Genomic DNA, 18624 nt, shown 5'->3' with positions numbered 1-18624 from the left:
TCCACAGACTGTTTTAAGGACAGTTTATGATCTCTCCAGGAGAAGAAGAAGAGTTGGTTTTTATACCCCACTCTTCTCTACTTTTAAGGAGTTTCAGAGTGGCTTACAATCACCTTCCCTTCCCCTCCCCACAACAAACACCTTGCGTGGTAGAAGAGTTGATTTTTATATGTCGACTTTCTCTACCACGTAAGGAAGCACCGGCTTACAATCAAACCGGCTTACAATCGCCTTCCCTTCCCCTCCCCACAACAGAAACCCTGTGAGGTAGGTGGGGCTGAGAGAGTGTGACTAGCCCAAGGCCACCCAGCTGGCTTCATGGGGAGGTGTGGGGAAACAAACCCGGTTCACCAGATTAGCGTCCGCCGCTCGTGTGGAGGAGTGGGGAACCAAACCTGGTTCTTCGGATCAGAGTCCACCGCTCCAAACCACCACTCTTAACCACTACACCACGCTGCCTCTCCAAGGTAGGTGGGCTGAGAGAGTTCTGAGAGAACTGGAATCGACGCAAAGACACCTAACAGGCTTCAAGTGGAGAAGTAAGGAAACAAACCCGGTTCACCAGATTAGAGTCCACCGCTCTTAACCACTAAGCCGCACTGTTATGAGCAGTGACCCCATCACCACCCTCCAATCAATACAGAGAAGGCACCCTCCCATCCCCGTGAATTTTTTGGTGAGCCGAGAGATCCTTTGGTTTGCTGAAGCAGTCTCCACATGTGTCGCAAATGTAAGGCCTGTCTCCTCGGTGCCCCTTCTGGTGTTTATAAAAAAGGGACAGGTCCCCAAAGGTTTTCCCACACTCCGCGCACTGGTAGGGCTTCTCGGTCACGTGGCTCCTCTGGTGCTTGTAAAAATTGGAGGCGTCCGCGTATTGCTTCCCGCACTCGGTGCAGCGGTAAGGCTTCTCACCCGAGTGGATTCGCAGGTGCGTGGTGAGGTGGTACAGCCGGGTGAATCTCTTCCCACACACGGCGCAGGGGAAAGGCCTCTCCCGCCGGTGGATTCCCTTGTGCAGGGCAAGCTCTTGCTTCACTCTGAAGCTCTCCCCGCACTCGCAACACTGGTGAGGTTTTTCTCCCCAGGAGAAGGTCCTCGTTTGGCTTTCTGTGTCCTTTGGTTCCTCCCTGGACTTAAGGATCAGTGAAGGGAGGTGTGCTGAAAACTTACTAGGCCCTCTTGTTTTAATAGTAAGTTCGTCTTCTGAAGAGCACTCCCGCTCGCCCGGTTGTCTGTCCTCCTCCCACTCCGAGGACGTTGCCTCTCCCATATTCCTTGATATATCCTTGGGCATCTCCGGGGCTACGGGGTCCTCCTCAGAAGGGTCATCTCCAATCTGGCTGGCAGTCCTGGCGCCTGCTGAATTTAAAAAAGAAAAATCTAAATTTTATTCAAATTATATATGGCAACAGCATTTACTTGTGGTGGACTAATTTGTACAAACAAGCAAAATCAAGGGATAGAAGCTCTTTCTGGGCTGTACCATATCAGACTGCAGGTGGAGGGTGGCATATCTGAATGCTCCCCCATTAAAACCAACAAACAAATTCATTCTTTGAAGAAGAGTTGGTTTTTATATGCCGACTTTCTCTACCACTGAAGGAAGAATCAAACCGGCTTACAGTCACTTTCCCTCCCCACAACAGACACCCTGTGAGGTAGGTGGGGCTGAGAGAGCCCTAAGACAGCTGTGATTAGCCCAAGGTCACCCAGCTGGCTTCATGTGTAGGGGTGGGGAATCCAACCCGGTTCCCCAGATTAGAGTCCACCGCTCATGTGGAGGAATGGGGAATCAAACCCGGCTCTCCAGATTGGAGTCCGCCGCTCATGCAGAGGAGTGGGGAATCCAACCCGGTTCTCCAGATTAGAGTCCTCCGCTTTTACCCACCGCTCTTAACCACTACACCATGCTGGCGCTCTTGGTAACCCCCTTGATGGTTGAACCTGGAGAAAAGCAGGATAAAAGTAAATAAAATAGATTACCTATCTCCTGTGAAGTCTGAGCTGCTTCTCTGGTTAGTTCACGCTGGGCTTCTACGGGTTTATTCCATCCTGCTGCCTCCTGTGACTGGTGTGTAGGGTGGGACTGAGAGCCAGGAATGTCCCATGAGGCAGGGGATGTCATCTCCTCATCAGAGGTCACTTCCTCCACCTTCATGGGAACAGTGACCTGAGATTGAACCACAGATATCGTTTCTAAGCTGGAATGGGATGTCTTGGATTAAATTTGGGGGGGGGGGCGCTCTTCATTAATGTCCACCCCCCAAAAAAAGCTCTGTACTGCAGGAGATCTGAAGACAGATTGCCTGACATGCATCCAATCAAACCCATCTCTAGGGGTTTCAGTTCAAAGTTCCCAGCCATTGGTGAAAAAACTACACCATGTTTCTCCTCTGCCTGAGAATCTTCATTGCTAGCTGTTTTGAAGTGGTTCATTTTATATCAGAAGTAACATTAGTCGGAAGCGACTTGACGGCACTTAACACACACAACATTTCAGTGTTTCTCACTCCGATAATACACACAGCCAGAGTGCTTTGAAACCCTGCAGTGTGCACTTTGTTAGCATGGGGGATACATCATTCATGGAAGAGGCTCTCCAAGGTGATCTAGAACAACTGTGTTTGAAAATCGTGCCATTGGGAAACCATTTCCACTTTAACAAGTCACATGAACACATGAAGCTGCCTTATACCGAATCAGACCCTTGGTCCATCAAAGTCAGTATTGTCTACTCAGACCGGCAGCGGCTCTCCAGGGTCTCAAGTAGAGGTCTTTCACACCACCTACTTGCCTAGTTCCTTTAACTGGAGATGCCGGGGATTGAACCTGGGACCTTCTGCATGCCAAGCAGATGCTCTACCACTGAGCCACAGCCCCTCCCCTTATCAAGGATCTATCAAGTCTATCAAGGATCCCCTTAGTAGTTGCTACAAAGCTCCTCTGGGCGTGGTTGATGGCTCACATGGAGAGCTGACTAGGCCTATAGGACTTCATAGTTACCCTTGAGTTAAATCAGAGCTTCTCACAATTCACCTTATACTGTCACATGAATGTGAATTTCAGGGCAGGTTCACAAGTACTAACGCAAGCGTCTTTCAGAGTACCTTATCTGCCATTACTGATTTTCTGCTTGAGGAACTCTAGATCACCTGCCAAGGCTCCCTGGAACAGAGCCTGAAAAACCACCATTCTTTCTACAGTACCTCATATCGGAGCTCTTCTTGCCTTAAGCAGTCACCAAGTGTTTCCTCTACAGATCTGCATGAATCGCTTGCAGCACGCGTTCTGTGAAAATGCTAGTCACGTTTGGCTGCAATTGGCCATCCTGCTGTGATGTCACAGCAAGGCCGTGTCGACAGAGGCACCGACAGTAGCAGAATTGGCAGGGCTCTTCCCGTATAATAAAGCTTCACTACTTGCTTCCAGACATAAGCCATTGAATGAGCAGCTAAGGTACAGGAAAAGATAATATGAATAGAATCGATGGGCGCTTTCACACATGCTGAATAATGCACTTTCAATCCACTTTGCAGCTGGATTATACTGTGTGAATTGGCAAAATCCACTTGCAAACTATTATTAAAGTGCATTGAAAAAGGTAGGTAAAGGTGGTCTCCTGTGCAAGCACTGGGTCAGTCCTGACCGATGGGGTGATGTCACATCCCGACGTTTACTAGGCAGACTATGTTTACAGGGTAATTTGCCAGTGCCTTCCCCAGTCGTCTACACTTTACCCCTAGCAAGCTGGGTACTCATTTTACAGACCTCGGAAAGATGGAAGGCTGAGTAGACCTTGAGCCGGCTACCTGAAACCGACTTCCGTCGGGATCGAATTCAGGTTGTGAGTAGAGCTTGGGCTGCAGTACTGCCGTTTACCACCCTGCACCTGGGTGAAAGTGGACTGAAAGTGCATTATTCCGCATGTGTGAAAGTGCCCTAAAGTTGCCCAGGGGAAATTAAGTAACCTCCTGCCTCTTTCTCTCTGGTTGTACAGGAGAAAACAAACGAGATATGAAATAAAAAAAGGGCAGCTCCTATCGACAGGAGTCCATACAAGTTTTGTACCATTTCCAAAAGTAAAGCTTTCTTCCTTATGAGGATAGTGACCTTCAAAACATGGACCCCTAAAGGTTCACTCACCTGCAAATCTGACCTCCTGGCCTCTTGCCGCCTAAGGGCAAACTCTTCCACAAGGGCCACAGCCTGGGCGCAGGTCTCCGGATGACATTTCCAAACCCAAGTCCGTACTTCCTCTGGCAAAATGCTCAGGAACTGCTCCAGGATCAACAGTTCCAGAATCTGCTCCTTGGAGCGGATGTCGGGCTTCAGCCACTGATGGCAAAGGTCGTGCAAATATGCCCAAGCCTGGCGGGGGCCCTCGGCCTCCTGGAGACCAAACTGCCGGAAGCGCCGCCGTCGGGTCTCGCTGCCGATGTCACAGCAGCGCAAGATGGCGGCCTTCACCTTCCCGTAATCCTCCCTGTCTCTTGAGTCGAGGTGGCGGTAGGCCTCTCGGGCTGCACCGCTGAGGGCAGGCGCGAGTCGGACCACCCATTGCTCTCTCGGCCACTGGCAGGCGTCAGCCACACGCTCGAAGGTGGACAGGTAGACCTCGATATCATCTGCCGGTGTGAGCTGAGGCACTTGAAGGTTGCCCCATGCAGGAGAGGAGGCGGATGTAACTCCAGGAGCGACTGTCTCTTGCCACTGGACTTCCTGGCTCCCTCGTGTCTCCTGGCGTTGATTCCTGGGTTGTGCCAATGCCACCCATCTCAGAAGCTCTTCAGATGTCCCTGCCTGGATATTAAAAGGGGCTTTTCTTATACCCTTCAGGTCCTCCTCCGGCACCGACTCTGCTGGATCCTGTGCTTCTATTTTTATCACTGGCGGTAAGCCCCGTTCAAGCAGAGTCTCATGCCGAAGACTCAAGATTTTTGCGCTTCCCTGCGCGGCAGTCATTGCTTTCCTTATCCTAGCTCTGTGATTTCACACTGTGGGATCCACCTTGTCTGCTGCGCGGTGGGGTGAGACAATGCTGGGAGCGCCTGACCTTGAAGCTCAAACACAATCCAACACATTCACGGGTCCTGTGGCAGGCTTGTGAGGACACGTCGCTTCAAATGCCGCCGTTTTTTCAGCCTAAGCTCCCTGGCTTCTCCCTTAGATACAGAAATACAAACGAGTGTGAGAACATATGAGGGAAGATCCACTTTCACACACACACACACACACACACACCCTTCAACAGCATTATCCTAAACAGAGCAATTTGGCGTCAACTATGAAGTTACCAGCATCAATGCAGGGCAGGGCTCCTAAGAATTTCAGCAACTGCAACTCCGGCTTTCCACACCGCAACACTATGACCCGATCAAAGTTCTCCTTTCTATTCAGTTTAAAAAAGGTAAAGGTCCCTGTGCAAGCACCGGGACATTCCTGACCCATGGGGTGACGTCACATCCCGACGTTTACTAGGACGACAGTTCACGGGGTGGTTCGCCAATGCCTTCCCCAGTCATCTTCCCTTTACACCCAGCAAGCTGGGTACTCATGTTACCAACCTCGGAAGGATGGCAGGCTGAGTCAACCTTGAGCCGGCTACCTGAAACCAACTTCCGTCGGAATCGAACTCAGGTCATGAGTCGTGTGCAGAGCTTTTGACTGCATTACTGCAGCTTACCACTCTGCACCACGGGGCTCCTTTCTACTCAGTTTACTGTGACGATTTTACCCTTCTCTCACCCCCTCCCCAAAGCTTAGGGTGGGTAACGGCATCCAGCAATAGTTGTCAAAACATTGTGAGAGATTTTTTACCAATAGAGAACCAAGGCCAAAAAAAGATTTACTCAAATTCACAGATGAATGCAGAAGGTAGGACCTCCAGGTCACCCCCCTCTTTTCCTCTGGAAAACCCCTAGCCAACCTAGACCACACTGGCTAGCCTCGAACTACCTGTGCCAAGGAACTCCTTGCCACATGGACTCGCATTTAGTAAAAACAATCACCGAGTCACTTAATACACTGTATTACGGGGGAAGATTTTTTTTGCAATTGCGGAGCTGTTTACTAGTTTGCCCTGGAGGAAAAATTCCTCCTCCGCGTCAAACTTAAATCTTAAGTATGACCAGCCCAAGATACCACCCTGGCCTGAAAAATCTTCCTAAAAGTGCAGGGGTTTTTTCTTTTGATATCCCACCTGCAGTTATGACTGGGGAGGGAGGACCGCTAAAATCTTAGTAGAGGGATTTAATTTTATCCCTCTCACATCATTAGGTATCTAACCAGAGATGTATTTTTGGTGTCATGAGACAGCTGATGTAGTGTATAAAAGAATGTTGGAGTAAAATCTGAATTCAAGTCTTGCTCAAACTGTAAAGATTACTTGGGGGCCGGGGTGGGGGACGACAGTCATTATCTCTTACTGTAACCTATATCACGGGTATTCATGTGAAGATAAAATGGGGACAACACAATCAACGCTTCCCCAGATAAATCTGGACAACGCGCAAGACAAACGTGATTTTAAAAAAGGTAATTTTGGTTATACAGAATACCTACATTTCCCTTCTGCTCAGAAAACACATTTTTAGACATGGGCATCACAAGTCTATTATCTTTTGAAGCATTTCATACCGCTACGATGGCTACAATTGACAGGATTCTGAATTACAGACAAATCTGTTGGTGAACAATTCTGTGTAATTCTCAAGCCTGCACAGGAACAAATTGGTTCAGAAACATGCTAGGTACTGTACAGATCATAAATTATACAATCCATGTTTATAGTTACTATACAAAACAGGGATTGCAGAATCTGGATGGGGAGAGAGGAATCTGACAGTAGAATGGGAAACTGATATCTGAAAGAGCAAATGGGCAGTTTAATCTCAGCCAAAAAATTTTTTTGCAAACATTTAAAGTAAATAATCATAACTTTTGAGCAAACGTCATTATATCTTGGATGCTTCACAAAAACTGAAGGGCAGTTTTGCAGACCTGAGCCCTAGATGCCAGCTGACCAGAAATATTATTACTATTATTAGTAGTACATTCAGGTCATTTTTTCTTTCAATAGTCACCTGATCTACAGCAAGCTGCACGTGAAGTTTTTCACAGCAGGGAGAACAAACATTATCCTCCGTTCATGGCTGCACACCAAGTATTAGTTAAGCCTGCGGAGCCCATCTGAGAAGTCTATCTGGCACTTTTAAGCACCGTCAAGGCAAAAAAAACCTAGTTCTGTTCAGCAAACTGTTATCTCGGAACTGTAGAACCTGCAGAGTTTTTCTGAAATCCATCCCAGATCTAAAAAAGAGGAGCTTACCAGTTGGAGACAAACCCCATCTTCAAATACAAGCTAGGTGCATGCAGGAAAAAGTCGTGGGGGGTTGGCATTTATGCATTGGAGGTTTTGCCTTGGATTTGCCGCTCTCTAGACGCACAATTTCCCCATCTGAATTCTCAGAACTGTGAATGGGGGCTTATTGTTGAGTTCTGAGAATTTGGACGGGGAAAATGTGCATCTAAAGACTGGCAAATCAAAGGCAAAACTTCCCATGCATAAATGGCTGGGGTCAATGCTCAGACCACTTTTTGCTAGGAAAAGTCGAAGGCAGCAGGAAAAGAGGAAGACCCAACAAGAGATGGATGGACTCAATAAAGGAAGCCAGGACCCCCAGCTTGCAAGATCTGGCTGTTAAGGGTAGGTCATTTTGGAGGACACTGATTCATAGGGTCTTACTTGACACACACAAACTGAGTTACTCCCAGGTAACTCAGGACTGCAATCACTTGGTTGGACTTCCTTCCGAGGGGAAATGCCTAAAACCAGGCTTTCAGGGGGGTCGCCCGGAGGATCTTTTCTTGAATTCTTTTTAACCAGTGATAAAGTTTATTGTCTGCGGCCGAAGGCCATCACAATCCACCATACAAAACAATAATATAACATTAAACTAACACAAAGCAACATTGAAACAACTTTTAAAACAGTCTGACCTACAAGAAACTAGTATGTAAATATGCTAAGTTCCCTGATTAAAAACAGCTTTGGCTCGGATTTTCTTAGCTGCTCAAGCAAATTTGGCCATTTATTCATGGAAGGTTTTGCATTGGATTTGCCACTCTTTAGATGAACTTTTCCCCCCCATCCATATTCTCAAAACTCAACAATAAGCCGCCATGCAGAGTTTTGGGAATTCAGATGGGGAAAATGTGCCTCTAGAGAGTGGCAAATCCAATGCAAAACCTTCCATGAATAAATGGCCATGAATAATGAATAATGAATAAATTTATTCCATGAATAAATAAAGAGTAACACTTTGTAGGAAACATCAGGATGGGAGAAAGAGCAGCTCCTCTGGATCTGGAGAAAGATTTATGCTGCACCCGTATAAACACTTACCTGAAAACAAGTTTCCTTGACTCACTGGGACATATTGCAAGCAAACAGGCAATTAAAAAAAAAATCGGACAGAAAGATTGTTGCAAGGCTTTTCCTATTTATAGACAACAGGCTCGTCGATCTGCCTTGACCCTCTGATTCTGCAACCAGTTTTCTTCCCGCCGCCCCCCGAATAGCTCTTTGCTCCCCAGATCGCTTGCAGCAAGGCGAACTTCCTGCTCCCAGCGCAACCCGGGCGGCTCTAGGACCCAGAGGGGCTCAACCCACTTAACCCTTCCTCCTCCGGTTGAGCCCAAACTAGGCTCCCTGGGAATCAGAGCCGAGGACCTCCCGCCTTTGCAAACCATCAACAGTAGGAACAGACTAAAAGCAGCAAAAGCAGTTTAAAAAAAATAAAATAAAGGCAGGGCTTCTGAGCATAGGCAGAGTGCCTCCCCAACGCCGGTGCAGAAAAAAAAGCCCATGCCAGTTTTCCAGATCTCTGGGATCACCAGGGGGAAGGACTTCCCAGGTCAGAGGGATGCAGTTTCCGGGCAGGCTTAAGCCCCGGCACCTCTCGGGTTTGCAAACTGACCGCCGGCGGGAGCTCCGGGCGAGGTCAAGGCGAACTGAGCGCAAGAGTAGAGTTCAACCCTGCAGCCGCCCGGTGCAAAGTGCATGCTGCCGGGCAGGACTCGCTCTCAGCAAAGGTACCGTTGCACCGTCCGAAGCTGCTGCACCGATGCAGATATCCGGGGTGTTTTCTTGCACCCGGGGTGGGAGGGAAGGAAGGAAGGAAGGAAGGAGGGACACATCTTTTGCGCCTGGTCCTTTCCCACTGGTTGCTTTGCATAGCGGCAGACCCCATCGCCGCGGGCAGTTCGTCCGTGGCAGGAGATCAAGAATGCTGTCTGACCCGGAGGACGTTTGGGGGAGGGAGAGAGGGGCCTCTTCCCAAGGGAAAAAGGGGTGTGGGTGGGGGGGATGGCTCTTGCTTATGTGCACGTTGCTGCCTGCCGCTTTTTTTAAAAAAGAAACTGAGCATTGCTGGACTTGCAGCTTTAAATAGAATTTGGAGGGGGGCCGACCCTGCCAGGCCAGTTTTAAAATAGTTCCCAGTGGGCAGCCGTGTCAGTCTGTCTGCAGTAGTAGAAAAGGGCAAGAGTCCAGGAGCACCTTAAAGACTAACACGAATATTTTCTGGCAGGGTGTGAGCTTTCGTGAGCCACAGCTCGCTTCTTCAGATCTGAAGGTATCTGAAGAAGTGAGCTGTGGCTCACGAAAGCTCATACCCTGCCAGGAAATATTTGTGTTAGTCTTTAAGGTGCTACTGGACTCTTGCTCTTTTCTACAGTTTTAAAATGTTCAGCAGGAGGTGTTAGGGAGGGACTGTTAGTTTATTTTTAACTGGGGAAGGGGAGTGTGGTGGTTTTGCGTTGTGATCCTGCGTTAAGTAGAGGGAGGGGCCGTGGCTCGGTGGTAGAGCATCTGCTTGGCATGCAGAAGGTCCCAGGTTCAATCCCCGGCATCTCCAGTTAAAGGGACCAGGCAAGCGGGTGATGTGAAAGACCCCTGCCTGAGACCCCGGAGAGCCGCTGCCGGTCTGAGTAGACGATACTGACTTGGATGGACCAGGGGTCTGATTCGGTATAAGGCAGCTTGATGTGGCTCAGTGGTAGAGCATCTGCTTGGCATGCAGAAGGTCCCAGGTTCAATCCCCGGCATCTCCAGTCAAAGGGGCTAGGCAGGTAGGTGATGTGAAAGACCCCTGCCTGAGACCCTGGAGAGGCGCTGCCGGTCTGAGTAGACAATACTGACTTGGATGGACCCAGGGTCTGATTCAGTAGAAGGCAGCTTCATGTGTTCGTGTGAGGAGCCGGGCTTTCCCCTCTGGTCACTGGGCAAATGGCATTGCACTCCTATGCACAGTTGCTGGTGAATAAGCCCTGCTCAACTCCAGGAGGCTTACTTGTGGGCGAAGGTGCGTAGGATCGGGCTTCGAGAGTAACGAGAATGGCATGAAGCCCAATGCACCAGTGGGAGCAGTGTATAAAACTATATCCACCCCTTCAGCCCATATAAATTGATGGGGGTTGGATCAGTAGCGTCAAAGGACTTCAGCATCGGAGGTAAAGCTTCAGAATTAAAGGGGGGGGAGGGTCGTCTTACACCAAAGCAAGTGTGGTTGGGAATGCAGTCTTAATAAGCTGGTCCAAAAGGTAATTTGTGCCCAGTGCAGCTTTCTCACACCTGTATGGCAAGCTGCGCTATCAAAATTCTCTCATCTACACACCTTTTGAAGGTATAGTAGTACTTATTTGTGTTGGGCCCTGACCTGGATGGCCCAGGCTAGCCTGATGCTGTCCGATCTCAGAAGCTAAGCAGGGTCAGCCCTGGTTAGTATTTGGATGGGAGACCACCAAGGAAGTCCAGGGTTGCTGTGCAGAGGAAGGCACTGGCAAACCACCTCTGTTAGTCTCTTGCCTTGAAACCCCCCCCCAAAAGGGGTTGCCATAAGTCGGCTGCGGCTTGACGGCACTTTACACACACACACATTTGTGTTGGGTCGGACTACCTGCTGGCCTGGGTGTTGCTTTTTTAACAGTCCACATTTCATGGGGCTTCACTTCCAAGTAGGGTTGCCAACCTCCAGGTAGTAGCAGGAGATCTCCTGCTATTACAACTGATCTCCAGCTGATAGAGATCAGTTCACCTGGAGAGAATGGCCGCCTTTGGCAATTGGACCCTATGGCATTGAAGTCCCTCCCCAAACCCCACCCTCCTCAGGTTCCACCCCAAAAACCTCCCACCAGTAGGCCAAGTAGGCCAAGACTTCATAGCATGTGGATTGGCTCACTTGCTCGAGCCATATAGAGCTGTTTGCACAGCCCACGAGTTGCACCTAGCAGGTGTTGAGGTATAATTTGGGGGTTTCAGCAGATACTGCAAAATCGTATTCTAGTGCTCCTGCCTATGTTTCTTTTTCCGTAAAGGTAAAGAGCTTCTGCCACCTTATCGCACCCTTCTGAGGGTGTGTGTGAAGATCTAAAGGGGGACTATTTTTTCTTGGTGCCCAATACAGCAAATGTTTTCTGTCCCTTACTTTTAAAATCCTAATCTGGCAACAGTAGAGTAAGACATCTTATTTACCATATAATACGTAGACATGATATGATATGAGAGAGCCAGTGTGGTGTAGTGGTTAAGAGCAGCGGACTCTAATCTGGAGATCAGGTTTCATATTAGGTCGATAATCACATCAAACATATTATGGTGGATGGCAGAAATGCTCTGTTTAGTTGTAAACTATTTCGTTATTGACATTTCTCCCATTCTCCCCCTTCTCCATTTTATTCTCACAACAATCCTGTGAGGTAGGTTACACTGAGTGTGTGTGACTGGCCCAAGGTCACCCACCAAGCTTCCATGGCCAGAGTGTGGATTCGAACTTGGGCCTCCCTGATCCTAGTCTGACATGGACTGCCACACCACGCTGGTTTTAACATGTTTTACTGAGAGCGTTACCCAGTTGCACTGCATCATGGTTTAAGTAGTATGATAGCAAAGGGAAATATGATTGAAATCGATCCATCTTAGGCTGTGAACGCTTGTGGGGTGTCTTTTTCTGATACCTGGCTTTGTTTTGCCAGGTATCCTGTGCCTTTGGTACCTGCATGAGAGGCAGGAACTTGACAGAGCACGTTTTGGCACAATATTGCTTTTCTTCACTGTGAAATGCTGTACCTGTAGATTATTTTCCTGTAATGTGGTTTTTACAAGCAAAGGAGCCCTGCTTTTTTTTAAATGCCACTCGCAAGGATCTCTACTAATCACTGAACTACTGGAGAAGGGGAGATAGATCACAAAGGGTAGCCGTGTTAATCTGTCTGTAGAAGTAGAAAAGAGCAAGAGTCCAGTAGCACCTTGAAGACTAACAAAATTTCTGGCAGGGTATGAGCCACAGCTTCAGATACAGCTAGAATGTGAATCCATCTATCCTTAAGTAGAGAAGAGGGAGAGATATGTGTGTATGCACACAATTAAGTTCCACTGAATTCCATAGGACTTGCTTCTTAATGCATCTTTTCATGTGGCTTCTTTAGTCCTTAATGGTCTCTCCTGCAAATTATAATTTGGGTGTTTAAAGAGCAGAATCTTGACCCCACCCTTTGCACGTGTGACTGTTGTGCAGCAAATGGGGATTAAAATCTGTGTCAATAATTGTGACTGTACAGCTAGAAGGGGATGTTTACGTTCTGGTTTGATTTATGTGGAGTTCGAGGGGGTGTTCTTGTGACATCCTGACCACATACACCTTTAAAAACAAATAGACGCCTCTGTATGAATCTCCCAGTTGCATACCGATAGCGATCAACAGAGAGAGCTTTCTCCAACTCCGTCTCCCTGTTTGAAAAATGTCCCTTGCTATACACTTTTGTTAAAATGTATGGATCCCGTTTGTTGTTATGGTACCCCAGAGTTTTAAAATGTGCCGCACATTGGTTTTAAAAAGGTTGATAAATCTAAGCAGGGGCTAGAATTTTTGTAAGTGGCAATTTCGTGCGCACGTGGCTTTCGAAATTAAGAACTGGGAGTGCATGATCTGTGTGCATTTGGGAAGGTGACCACTGTAACTGGGTGGGGGCAGAGGTTGGTCTGGAAGAGGAAGGAGCCGGGCCGTCTAGCCGGCTGATGGCGTCTTTTGTGAAACGAAATCTCTTTCCTGGCCTGGGCTTTTTATATGCATTCCATACCAGTTGCATACCTTGGAGCACTCCAAGACAGGGTGGGGAAAAAACAAAAATGCCATCAGCCACATGGATACAGTGAAGGCCAGTCAATTGTACTGTGCACTTGTTCACAGCATGCTTGGAGGGGGGGCAGGTAGAACAGTGACATATGATGCCAGAGGGGAGAGAGAGGGAGAGATACACGTGTTGATGCCTGCTGAATGGATCCGGCACTCCTTGGTTGGCGGGGAGCACTGGCGCTTATTAGGACTTGTCAAAGTTTTTTTCAGACTCTGTTTCATTTTCGTACCATTTCCTGACATCATCCTACTTTGCTTTCCTTGCGCTACTTAATGAGAGTTGCTTGGAACGCTTAACGGGTTTGCAGGGTTGTCACTTTTTTTTCTTTGAAAATTGCTTCCCCAGTTGAAACCCAGTAATTTAATGGTTAATATCTGTCCTTGCATGGGGGTCTATAGTACTAGGCTCAAACCAAATAATATACGGTAAATAATACACAACCAAACAATGCAAACATATATTGTGAACAACGTGTAACATCTACAAACAAATGAAAACAGCAGTGATACTATGTACAAGCAAATCCAAGATGGAAAGTCTTTTTCAAGGTACCTTGAAAAAGACTTTACATCTTGGATTTGCTTGTACATAGTTGTGGAAATATAGTACTATATAGTACATTCGTTGTCTCTTACAGATGTACATGCAAGCATGCCGTATGTGCATGCATTTAATGTCACAGGGCTCCAGAGTGGGAGGCGGAGGGAAGCACTGATACATTTGTTTGCATGTACCTTGTAGCAAGGCCGGCAGCTGAAGGTAACTTTGCTGGAGTCCCTAGGCTGGATTTGTATTGCCACAAATTAATTGCCAGGCAAATTAATTGACAACTTAAAAAGAAAAACACTAGGGGTCAAATTAGCCTCTAAACCTGGTGGTTTTTATTAGTTTAACTGGAATGGGGGGGTGTGCAGAAGGTCATTTTTCTGATCAAAATCCCAACACGCCTTACACTTTCTTGCTTATAGTTTTTTCCCTGTGGATAAAAAGCTGTCTGGGGAGGGCAGTTTTTTTGCTTGGGAAAACCACCTGTGGGAATAGGGTTAAGCACCCACCCACCGTGTTAATCGAACGTGCACCTCACCAAGGCTGCGTCTCCGTTTAAAGCAAAAGCGTCCTGAGACTGGACTCTTGTGGTCATAACTGCTTACTTGAAAGGAAGCCAAGCAGCTTAAAAATGTTACGCATGCAAAAAAATTACTGAACATAACTGTAACTTGTATGCGAATGTAAGACAAGTCTGTCTTTTTTTTTTTTAGATGACATACCTGTGAAGAGACCTAGTTTTACCTTTGAGTAAGTACTGTAATCTGGTCTGTTACCCATTACCACACCAATATTCTGTAGTATTGCATCGAAGGGAGGGGGAAATCCACAAATGAGCGGCAGGAGAGGAACAGATATCCTATGACATAACAAACATTCCAAGAAAGTTTTACTGAACTGAACCAAATTGCATCATTTTCTCTTTCCCGCTGCCCAGATATATATATTTTTTGCATAGAGAGAGCTCAGTCATATACTGTTGGAAGAGAATTGTGTTGTTGTTTTCTCATACTTTAGAATAAAGCTTCCAAGCCTAATCTTGCATATGCTTACATGGAAGTAAATCCCACTGAGTTCAGTTGGACACTCCTCTACCTGTAAGAAGAAGAGTTGGTTTTTATAGGCCGACTTTGGCGGTTACCACACTAGGTATTCCCAGCAATGTATTAAGAGTTTGAAAATGTTATTAAAAAAAAATCACTTTAAAAGGGTTTTTGGATGTCACGGCTAAAAAATGGTTGGAAGACGTCTTCACAGCTAAAGGGGCCAAACAAAGTGCGAACAGTATTTTTTATAACAGTTTCAAACTCTTAATACATCGGTAGGAATACATAGAAAGTGCGAACAGTATTTCTTATAACATTTTCAAACTCTTAATACATCGCTGGGAATACCTAGTGTGGTAACAGCCTTTGTCTACCACTTAAGGGAGACTCAAACCGGCTTACAATCACCTTTCCTTCCCCTCCCCACAACAGACACCCTGTGAGGTAGGTGGGGCTGAGAGAGCTCTAACAGAGCTGTAACTTGCCCAAGGTCACCCTGCTGGCTTCAGGTGTAGGAGTGGGGAAACAAATCCAGTTCACCAGATTAGCCTCCACCGCTCACATGGAGGAGTGGGGATTCAAACCCGGTTCTCTAGATCAGACTCCACTGCTCCAAACCACCACTCTTAACCACTACACCACGCACCGCTCTTAACCACTACACCACGCACTTAAAGGTGCACTTTACAGAGTACAGAGTTGCATCTTTCTAATAACACAATGAGCTTAGACACGTTCAACTCTTAACTCTGCTTAGGATAGCACTGTTAGTAACTGAGAGGGGCCTGGCTTAGCCTTCATCCCTGTGAGTCAGTCAATTTGTGCATCCCAATTAATGGTGCTGCTGAATATTCATTCCTGTTTAATATTTGTCCTATGACTGTTGCTCCTCCAGGTTGCTATCCAGACCTAGACAGGACTTTTCCTGCCCGATAGCATCTTCCATTGGCAAACCGGTCCGTGGTCATCCATCTGCTCTAGAGGGAGACGGCACAAGGCCAGTGAAGGTCAGCACCCGAGAATGAGGAGGAAAATGACAGCAAAGCGAAACATGGTGGCCCAGTATTTCCAGTGTCAAGCCCCGCTAGAGCAAAGAATCCAGCCTTTGGTGAAAATGGAGAAGGAGCCGGACCCAGCAGGATCTGACCCACTGGGGGTATCGGAGGGTTCGGTCAAAACCTTTCGTATTGTCCAGGTTGGGACGACTGGGGGAGGCCTAAGACTGTTAACACCTCCGCAGGCTAGAAGTGAGCGGCAGGAACCTCCCCAGCGCTGGGAAATCCAGGGTCAGGAATTGCCGACCCCTGACCTCACACCCGTCCAATCGCCCGCATGGAGGAACCTGCAAGTGCCAGAACTCACCCCGACCGAAGATGTTGAAACCTACTTGGCTACCTTTGAGCACGTGGCTGGCGCGTGCAAGTGGCCGAGGGAACAGTGGGTCACCCGGCTCGTCCCGGCCCTCAACGGAGCCGCCCTCCAGGCCTACAACAGCTTGGATCCCAGGGAGAGCGGCGACTACGGCAGGGTGAAGGCGGCCATTTTGCGAGAGGATGCCGCCAGCCTCGAAAGGCACCGCCAGAACTTCCGGCACTTCCGCTACCAGGAGGCCGAGGGGCCGCGCGAGGTCTGTAGCCGGCTACGGGGGCTCTGCCATCGCTGGTTGGAGCCGGACAGCCGCACCAAGGAGCAGATCGTGGAGCTGCTGATCCTGGAGCAGTTCCTGATGGTCCTGCCGGAGGAAGTGCAGGGCTGGGTTCAGGAATATCGCCCAAAGACCTGTATCCAGGCAGTGGCTCTGGCAGAACACTATTTACTTAAGCAACGAGAGGGGGAAAGGTGGGACCAGCAGGTAAGTGCTTTTCATTCAGGTAACCGGAAGCCTAGGAAGCTGCACAGTGGCGATCGGATGTAAAATACAAACATTTGCTCTGTCCCGGGGAATCTCTATTTTAAATTTATTTTTAAAACGAGAGTTTCGGACCTTGCCATTGAGTAGAAGATCTAACCCTGAGATGTAATGTAAAATTCAAACATTTGCTCTGTGCTGGGGAATCTCTATTTTAAGTTTATTTTCAACACAGAGTTTTGGGCCTTTGTAACTGAGTAGAAGATCTAACCCTGAAATATCTAACCCTGAAGTCAAGATCTAACCCTGAAAGGAGACGGTTGAGTAGAAGATGTAACCCTGAGATCTAATGTAAAATTCAAACATTTGCTCTGTTCTGGGGAACCTCTATTTTAAATTTATTTTCAGCCCAGAGTTTTAGACCTTGTAATCGAGTAGAAGATCTAACCCTGAAATATCTAATCCTGCATCCAAGATCTAACCCTCAAAGGAGGTGGTGGTTGCTGTGCTGATGTTGTTTCCTCCTCTCCTTGAGTCTGCTATTACTTCTTCCCAAAGTGCTTCTGACCACGTAAATAAGAGGACTGTTTTGTATCTAGGGAGTATTGAGAACAACTCGGGTGCAGACTCACTTGACTGCAGCGAAGGTGAACTTTAGGGTGGGATGGGAAGCTCTACGAATCAAATCCAGCCAGATTTTCACTCAGTGGGTTGGATCCAGCCAGCTTTTTCGACTAGTGAAACAGAGAGGAAGGCATCCCCTTTTCCCCATTCAGGACCTTAACCTTGAATCGAATACTTTGCTAACATTTCAGGTGCTAGGGCCGTATGTGCTTGAGGACTCTGTAAGCTTTCCAGAAACAGAACAAATGACGTTGGACTCCAGGCAGACGTCACTCTGCAGAGAGGCCAAAGAAGAGGTTAACGAGAACCCCGGCTCCATGGGTAAGGATTCATGAGCCCTGTGCAGACAGGGTAGTAGCCCTACAAGCCATACCCCTGTCTAGGGACTTGTCAGTGTAGAGACAAAATAACTAACGGGTCACATGACTGAAGTCTATCAAATTAGGCATGGGATAGAGAGAGTGGATAAATGGAACTTGTTCTGCCTCTCCAGAGTACTGGCGCTCAGGGGCGTCCAGTGACGTCCAGCAGATTCTTATAGACCAGGGGTGTCAAACTCAATTGTTACAAGGGCCAGATATGACATAAATGTCACTTGGTTGGGCCGGGCCATGCCTCGCCAGCCCAGATCGAGAGTAGGGGAATGGGTGGTTCACAGGCCAGATAAGAGTTCTCAAGGGACCAGATCCGGCCTACGGGCCTTATGTTTGACACCCGATATAGACAAAAATGGAATACATAACTAACTTGTGTAATTCACAGCCGTAGGCAACTATATCATCTGCTGGCCTCCCTATCCTTCCCCCTCCTGGTATATTATTGATTTCAACTGAGGGGTAACCTGCTGTGTACATCAGGCAACATGAGTAGCATTTAGGCGCCATCTGTAGTTTTTGTTTTAAATTGGTATTTTATTGTTTTAAATTTAGACATTTTTGGTTAATTTTATTATTGATTATCTTAGTGTATCTTGTATGATGCTACCCACTTCGGCCGGGGAGGGCAGGATATAAATCACTAAATAAATAAATAAATAAATGCAAAAAGTTTAGGTTGTTTTAAAAAGAGATCAGAGAAATGAATGGAATGGAGAGGTCCAGCAATGGGTATTAGCAATTATGACTAAATTGAACCTTCATGTTCGGAAACAATAACCCTTTGAATAGCGTGGAGGAGGGCAGCAGGGGGAAGTGATGGGGGTGGTCTCTGCTTAGTTAAATTGTGAAACTCCTTGCCCCAGGATGTGGCGATGGCTGCCAACTTGGAAGGCTTTAAGAGGGAAATGGACAAGTTCATGGAGGGTATGGCAATCCATGGCTACTAGTCAAAATGAATACTAGTCATAATGCATAACTATTTGATCTT

At 47.5% G+C, this 18624-nt stretch overlaps 1 protein-coding gene across 1 annotated transcript; it reads right to left on the bottom strand.

Annotated features, from left to right (window-relative positions):
- Positions 1–634: 634 nt before the first annotated feature.
- Positions 635–4962, bottom strand: LOC130489349 (zinc finger and SCAN domain-containing protein 30-like). Its single transcript, XM_056863045.1, has 3 exons — positions 4144–4962; positions 1984–2170; positions 635–1359 (listed from the first exon to the last, which is right to left on the bottom strand). Exons 1-3 carry the CDS (start codon positions 4960–4962, stop codon positions 635–637), a joined length of 1731 nt encoding a protein of 576 aa, XP_056719023.1.
- Between the last annotated feature and the right edge of the window lie 13662 nt (positions 4963–18624).

Source organism: Euleptes europaea, chromosome 18 (genome assembly GCF_029931775.1).
Source record: "Euleptes europaea isolate rEulEur1 chromosome 18, rEulEur1.hap1, whole genome shotgun sequence".
NCBI classification, from domain to species: Eukaryota; Metazoa; Chordata; class Lepidosauria; order Squamata; family Sphaerodactylidae; genus Euleptes; species Euleptes europaea.
Note: the sequence above shows the minus strand (reverse complement) of the source record. Positions and strands in the feature narration are given on the sequence as shown.